Source organism: Salvelinus fontinalis, chromosome 37, assembly GCF_029448725.1.
Source record: "Salvelinus fontinalis isolate EN_2023a chromosome 37, ASM2944872v1, whole genome shotgun sequence".
In the NCBI taxonomy this organism is placed as follows: domain Eukaryota; kingdom Metazoa; phylum Chordata; class Actinopteri; order Salmoniformes; family Salmonidae; genus Salvelinus; species Salvelinus fontinalis.
This window is the reverse complement of record NC_074701.1, coordinates 15820563-15828582: the sequence shown is the minus strand read 5'-3', so window position 1 is coordinate 15828582 and position 8020 is coordinate 15820563. Positions and strand designations below refer to the sequence as shown.

Here is an 8020-nt window from a genome sequence, read left to right as displayed (position 1 = left end):
CCAATGAGAGGGCACATACGCGTGTGAACAATAGTCCATAGAGATGGATAGAGGGCTCATCTTTGTATCTGTGCCATTTTAGCGTCTGTAACTGCATGGACAACGTCATTGAGGCTATCTCAATTTTAAACTAGTCAATTATCTTCTTATTAATTTGCTGATTGCTCCCAACTCATAGGAATCCCAACCCAGTTGCCTACCTAAAAATGGTGGAAGCCCTCAATGGCAATGGCCATGCTAACACGAGTCATATCCATGATGAGTCCTCTATGTCTACGAAAACAGTCAAAACTCTGATATAAAGTCGTTTTTTTTCAATGTTACCAAAATGACACGAGCGGCCACTATATCAGTGTATTGGTAACAACCTAGCCATTATGACATTTCTATTCAATTAAATAATAGCAAATTCCCAACTACATTTTTGTTGAACAAATTCGAAACTCTCTCATTGGTCTCTATACAAAAATGACTCACTTCGTGGGCTTATTTTGGTGGACATATTTTGGTTGGAGTAAAACCTTTCGCTTCTCCGCTTCCTCTTTGACATTAGGGGACGTGATATGAAAGTTAAGCGGAAGTGAAGCGGTTTCATTCGGTCATCACTAGTTATTACAGCCACAAAGTTATAAACCCCGCCCATTTCTAAAATGTGTCTTAATAAAATCTGATTTTAAACCTAACCGTACTACTAACCTTATGCCTAACCATAACCTTAAATTAAGACCAAAAGGCTATTTTTAGTTTTCACAATTTGTTACGATATAGTCAATTTTGACTTTGTGGCTGTGGTAACTAGTAACAACCGTTCGTTTCACAGGGAAATTCCTACCCGTCACCTCAGTTTCTAAACCATACGTTTGCTGTCACCGTGCAGTGCGCCCTGTAGTATCAAACGCTGCCTTTGAACTTTTTCCAGGCTGGGAAACGATACATTAAAACGGAGAAGAAAGCTCCATCGACAGAAGAGCGGGGAAGAAGTGAAGGGGAAACTCTGTAACACTGGAGGTAAACGAGTTATCTATCCCATGCTATGTTGGTGTTATTAGGCCGCTCTAGTTCAGTTACCCGCAAAGCCCGCTAATCACATATATAGTACAAAAAAGTGTAACTAATGTTAGTTACTGGTAGCTTTTAAAATCTTCTCGATAACGTTAGAAACAGAGGCAGGCGTTAGCAAGCTAGCTAGGTAATGTAGCTTCTTTAATAATTTGAGGCAGGGTTGCCTTGTCAAAAAGGGCCCCTGCTGATGAGGCAGTCTGTAGTGTAAACTTGTTGGAGTTATTCAGCGACATTGGCAGCCACACCTTTTTCATAGTAAATAGAACGATAACGTTCGCTAGTGTTTAAAAAGTGTAGCTGACTAACGTTAACTTCCCAGCTGATAGAATCAGATGTTTGAAGAGGGCTTTGATAGTCAAAGTGGAATAAATGTAATAAAGTTAGCTACCAAACTAGATAACGTTACTAGCTAACAAACGCTATAGCAGCAGCCAGCGTTTACTGACCGTCGTTAGAATTTGCAACTGCTGTATAATAGCTTAGCTAACTGCTCTTCAATCTCTTATGCAAATTACTACTGTTATTTAGTTAAGTATAGTAGCTAGCTACATATGTGTTGATAGGTACCTTTTTTCTCTAAATTAATATTCAAATCGGTCATAATGAAAAGGAAACTAAAGTTTCTGGAAATGTATAGCAAACTAGCGAACGTTAGCTATATTTGCCATTCACCAATAGCTTTATTATGTCAACAGCCAAGCCAAGTCTTCATTCATTGGCTGATTTGCCCATCCAGTAGTTTTTGTTATCCCTCACTGATCCAGTATCTCACTTTGATTTCCATAGAGGTGCACAACTAACAAGATACAGCCTGGCTACAAGTTGTCCAACAGTGTTATTTTAATTTGATCTTATATGGTCAAAGTATCACCACCTCAAGTATTGATATTAGTCATTCATTCTTAATTTACAGCGGTAATGTTAGGCGAACGCCGCAATGGAAACCTGCTTGTCCAGCTGGGCCCGAAGCTGCAGGCCTACCCAGAGGAGTTGATCCGGCAGCGGCGGACTCATGATGGCCAGACAGAGTACCTGATCCGCTGGTGCCTGCTGACCATAGACGACGGTAGTGGCTCAGGTGGAGGGAGCAATGAGACAGGAGGAGAAGGGGGAAGCAGTTCAGGGGTGGGCGGTTCAACCTCAGGCGAGAGCAAGACGGAGAACATCCTGATGTGGATGTCAATGGAGGACGTCTACGCCAACTGCCCCACGCTGCTGGGCAAGCGCAAGGCAGATGCCCAGCGGCCCCTCCAGGAGGCAGAGGAGAGGCCCGGCGGAGATTTCCCTGCTGATGTCACCTTTGATGAGGTGGAGCTCTCTGACATGAAGGACGATGTCAAGAACTTGGTCAGGAGGGCACGCAAGCAGATGACCAAGAAGAGCGACTTTGCCATCAGCACCACACACACCATCCATGTGCTGAGTGCCTACGCCAGCATCGGCTCACTGGTGGGTGTCTTCAAGGAGACGGGTGCCCTGGACCTGCTCATGGAGCTGCTCTGCAACAAGGAGCAACAAACCCGCAGAAGTGCTGGGAAGATGCTCCGGGCTCTGGCCTCTCATGACGCAGGTATGGTGGGGCTTTGATAATTTCATTCTTACACTGTCCCAGTATCAGCCATATTGGAAATGAGAGTAGAGAGACTGAGGCAGTAGTAAGTGGTGGTAATACATTCTATACTAGAGGTTGACCGATTATGATTTTTCAACGCCGATACCGATTCTTGGAGGACCCAAAAAGCCGATAACGATTAATCGGCTGATACATTATTATTATTTTTTTGTAATAATGACAATTACAACAATACTGAATGAACACTTATTTTAACTTAATATAATGCATCAATAAAATCAATTTAGCCTCAAATAAATAATGAAACATGTTCAATTTGGTTTAAATAATGAAAACCAAATTGTTGGAGAAGAACGTAAAAGTGCAATATGTGCCATGTAAGAAAGCTAACGTTTAAGTTCCTTGCTCAGAACATGAGAACATATGAAAGCTGGTTGTTCCTTTTATTTACACGAGTCTTCAATATTCCCAGGTAAGAAGTTTTAGGTTGTAGTTATTATAGGAATTATAGGACTATTTCTCTCTACCATTTGTATTTCATTAACCTTTGACTATTGGATGTTCTTATAGGCACTTTAGTATTGCCAGTGTAACAGTATAGCTTCCATCCCTCTCCTCGCTCCTACCTGGGCTCGAACCAGGAACACAACGACAACAGCCACCCTCGAAGCAGCGTTACCCATGCAGAGCAAGGGGAATAACAACTCCAAGTCTCAGAGCGAGTGACGTTTGAAACGCTATTAGCGCGCACCCCGCTAACTAGCTAGCCATTTCACATCGGTTACACCAGCCTAATCTCGGGAGTTGATAGGCTTGAAGCACAGCAAAGAGCTTCTGGCAAAACACAGGAAAGTGCTGTTTGAATGAATGCTTACGAGCCTGCTGCTGCCTACCACCGCTCAGTCAGACTGCTCTATTAAATCATAGACTTAATTATACATAATAACACACAGAAATACGAGCCTTAGGCCATTAATATGGTCGAATCCGGAAACTATCATCACGAAAACAAGACGTTTATTCTTTCAATGAAATACGGAACCGTTTGACATAAGTCTGTGTCCTCCTCCCAGAGCGCTAAGAACCTTGGCGTGATCCTGGACAACACCCTGTCGTTCTCAACTAACATCAAGGCGGTGGCCCGTTCCTGTAGGTTCATGCTCTACAACATCCGCAGAGTACGACCCTGCCTCACACAGGAAGCGGCGCAGGTCCTAATCCAGGCACTTGTCATCTCCCGTCTGGATTACTGCAACTCGCTGTTGGCTGGGCTCCCTGCCTGTGCCATTAAACCCCTACAACTCATCCAGAACGCCGCAGCCCGTCTGGTGTTCAACCTTCCCAAGTTCTCTCACGTCACCCCGCTCCTCCGCTCTCTCCACTGGCTTCCAGTTGAAGCTCGCATCCGCTACAAGACCATGGTGCTTGCCTACGGAGCTGTGAGGGGAACGGCACCTCAGTACCTTCAGGCTCTGATCAGGCCCTACACCCAAACAAGGGCACTGCGTTCATCCACCTCTGGCCTGCTCGCCTCCCTACCACTGAGGAAGTACAGTTCCCGCTCAGCCCAATCAAAACTGTTCGCTGCTCTGGCACCCCAATGGTGGAACAAACTCCCTCACGACGCCAGGACAGCGGAGTCAATCACCACCTTCCGGAGACACCTGAAACCCCACCTCTTCAAGGAATACCTAGGATAGGATAAAGCAATCCTTCTGCCCCCCCCCCCTTAAAAGATTTAGATGCACTATTGTAAAGTGGCTGTTCCACTGGATGTCATAAGGTGAATGCACCAATTTGTAAGTCGCTCTGGATAAGAGCGTCTGCTAAATGACTTAAATGTAATGTAAATGGTAGGCTAGGCAGGGTTTCTGCCCTCTTGCTGTCACCTAGACTGTCCTTTACCACTATTAATATTTCTTTATCAGTGATGAGCTGTGAAAAGTGAGGGAAAATGTTTTGTGTAGACTACTTAATATGTGAGGACCTGGCCCCTGTCTGTTTTACATCTGCACACAGTTCCTGTAGTCTGTTTATGAATTAGGCTATGGTCCCTGATGTTTTTGGTGTGTTGGTGTGAAACATGACCCATCTGCCTGGAGTTCCACTCCCGTTACTATCCAAAACATGTTTATAGTGCAGGACACCATTTGTTTTCGGTTACGCAGTTTGTTGAGTGTGGTTTTTTATTGGATTACAGAGCATGTGCTGCAATGTAAAACACAGACCCCTATTAGGTACATCAGTCACTAGGTATGTGTAATATTCTTCTGTAAGCATCATTGTCCTGAATAATGGTATTTCTGCATGAGTCGTAGCTTTATTTGCCAAAAAAGGGCTTAAATTCTTGATTTAGCCACTGGTTAGTCTTTCCTTTGGCTGATAGTTTAAGTTTTCCTAGCATTTTCTATTGTCATTGACTGACAATACTTCCCATTTTTAATTTTGAAAGTGAGAGTCTGTGGGCAATGGTAAGCCTAACTAGCAGGTTGGCATTTATTGTCATGAATCTTGCACTGGATGCAGCTCTGCAGGATAGTCACTAGCTGGCACAGCCACTAGGTCATAAAATCAGATTTTAAAGCTAAACTTAACCCTAATCACACGGCTAACCCTAATGCCTAACCTTAAATGCAGACCAAAAATCTAGTTTTTGTTTTCCTGAATTTTTACAATAAAGCCAAATTTGACTTTGCAGCTTGCCCATCTAGCGGAAATTGCTCAGTTCTGCCTCCAAGGGCAAGATTTGTGACAACAAACATCAACCTGCACCTAACTATGGGAACCTGTGTAGTGAGTGCCTAAATTACATGACAAAATATTTGTGCTGTAGTCCTAATACTTGAGGGATGCTGCTTGTTTACTTGACCTTTAGTCATGACATGTAATTCTGTGCAACTAGTGCGGAAGACACATTTCAGTTGAAGGCATTCAGTTGTACAATTGACTAGGTATCCCCCTTTCTTAATTTGAATAAACTTTCGGAATGTTTGACATAAGTCTGTAGCAATTGACAGGCATGATGACAGTTGGCCAGTGGCGTTTCACTGATGCAATGACAATCTGTACAATCCAAAACACTTACCACGTTTCCATCCAGACTTATTATCATCCATTATCTCATCATGTAGACTAGCCTACCTGTACTGAATCTGCGAGCTGTTGTTGGCTAGAGTGCACTTGCCAAGACCAGAGACACATTTAACAATTTTTGACAAAACTATCGGTTGAGTTGAAAATGCGATGGAAACACATTGAACCTTTTTTTTCTATTTTCGGAACATGTTAACTTAATCGAGAAATAACATTTTGTGTGCACTACGTCATCACACAGTCTTAATTTAGTTTTTTTCATAGATTTTATCCTCAACGAGTACGTTAGGAAAAACACCATTGGTGGGAAAAATCTGCGGATTTTTTAATATTTGCATGAAAATCTGTTGACAATTGGATGGAAATCTTAGCTAGTGAAAAATATTTGTGGTATTGGTAATGCATTGTACCAGGTCCCACAAAGCACTTCTTTCCCATGTATTTTCTTGCCTTCCCACTGGCCCTTTTTTAGCACAGGCCCGCCCACTTGGGAACCAGACCTGCCCACAGGGGAGCCACGCCCAGCCCATCAGAAAATCAAATTTATTTATAAATCCCTTCTTACATCACCTGATATCTCAATGTGTTGCACAGAAACCCAGCCTAAAACCCCAAACAGCAAGCAATGCAGGTGTAGAAGCACGGTGGCTAGAAAAAACTTCCTAGAAAGGCCAGAACCTAGGAAGAAACCTAGAGAGGAACCAGGCTATGAGGGGTGGCCAGTCCTCTTCTGGCTGTGCCGGGTGGAGATTATAACAGAACATGGCCAAGATGTTCAAATGTTCATAGATGACCAGCAGGGTCAAATAATAATCACAGTGGATGTCGAGAGTGCAACAGGTCAGCACCTCAGGAGTAAATGTCAGTTGGCTTTTCATAGCCGGTCATTCAGAGTATCTCTACCGCTCCTGCTGTCTCTAGAGAGTTGAGGTTTGGGAGAGGTAGCACGTCCGGTGAACAGGTCAGGGTTCCATAGCAGCAGGCAGAACAGTTGAAACTGGAACAGCAGCACGGCCTGGTGGACTGGGGACAGCAAGGAGTCTTCAGGCCAGGTAGTCCTGAGGCATAGAGAGAAAGAAAGAGAGAGAGAATTAGAGAGAGCATACTTAAATTCACACAGGACATCGGATAAGACAGGAGAAATACTCCAGATATAACAGACTGACCCTAGACCCCCGACACAAACTACTGCAGCATAAATACTGGAGGCTGAGACAGGAGGGGTCGGGAGACATTGTGGCCCCATCCGACGATACCCCTGGACAGGGCCAAACAGACAGGATATAACCCCACCCACTTTGCCAAAGCACAGCCCCCACACCACTAGAGGGATATCTTCAACCACCAACTTACCATCCTGAGACAAGGTCGAGTATAGATCTCTGCCACGGTACAACCCAAAGGGGGGCGCCAACCCAGACAGGAAGATCACGTCAGTGACGCACCCCTCCTAGGGACGGCATGGAAGAGCACCAGTAAGCCAGTGACTCAGCCCCTGTAATAGGGTTAGAGGCAGAGAATCCCAGTGGAGAGAGGGAAACCGGCAAGGCAAAGACAGCAAGGGTGGTTGGTTGCTCCAGTGCCTTTCCGTTCACCTTCACACTCCTGGGCCAGACTACACTCAATCATAGGACCTACTGAAGAGATGCGTCTTCAATAAAGACTTAAAGGTTGAGACAGAGTCTGCGTCTCTCACATGGGTAGGCAGACCATTCCATAAAAAGGGAGCTCTATAGGAGAAAGCCCTGCCTCCAGCTGTTTGCTTAGAAATTCTAGGGACAGTTAGGAGGCCTGCGTCTTGTGACCGTAGCGTACCTGTAGGTGTGTATGGCAGGACCAAATCGGAAAGATAGGTAGGAGCAAGTCCATGTAATGCTTTGTAGGTTAGCAGTAAAACCTTAATCAGTCCTTACCTTAACAGGAAGCCAGTGTAGAGAGGCTATTACCGGAGTAATATGATACATTTTTGGGATTCTAGTCAAGATTCTAGCAGCCGTGTTTAGCACTAACTGAAGTTTATTTAGTGCTTTATCTGGGTAGCCGGAAAGTAGAGCATTGCAGTAGTCTAACTTAGAAGTGACAAAAGCGGGGCCTCCCGGATGGCGCAGTGGTCTAGGGCACTGCATCGCAGCGCTATCTGCGCCACCAGAGTCTCTGGGTTCGCGCCCAGGCTCTGTCGTAGCCGGCCGCGACCGGAAGGTCCGTGGGGCGACGCACAATTGGCCTAGCGTCGTCCGGGTTAAGGAGGGTTTGGCCAGTAGGGATATCCTTGTCTCATCGGGCTCCAGCGAC

At 44.9% G+C, this 8020-nt stretch overlaps 1 protein-coding gene across 4 annotated transcripts in view; it reads left to right on the top strand.

Moving 5' to 3' along the window:
* Positions 1–695: 695 nt before the first annotated feature.
* Positions 696–8020, top strand: part of LOC129836227 (cullin-9-like) — a 77271-nt gene continuing 69946 nt past the window's right edge. For 3 of the 4 annotated variants that reach the window (XM_055902101.1, XM_055902099.1, XM_055902098.1), the window contains exons 1-2: positions 699–1008; positions 1976–2632. In XM_055902101.1, coding sequence (XP_055758076.1) covers positions 1981–2632 — 652 coding nt within the window. In that variant the 5' untranslated portion in view covers positions 699–1008; positions 1976–1980. Of the gene's footprint in view, positions 1009–1975; positions 2633–8020 lie in introns of all 4 variants that reach the window. The other variant, XM_055902100.1, reaches the window with a different exon arrangement.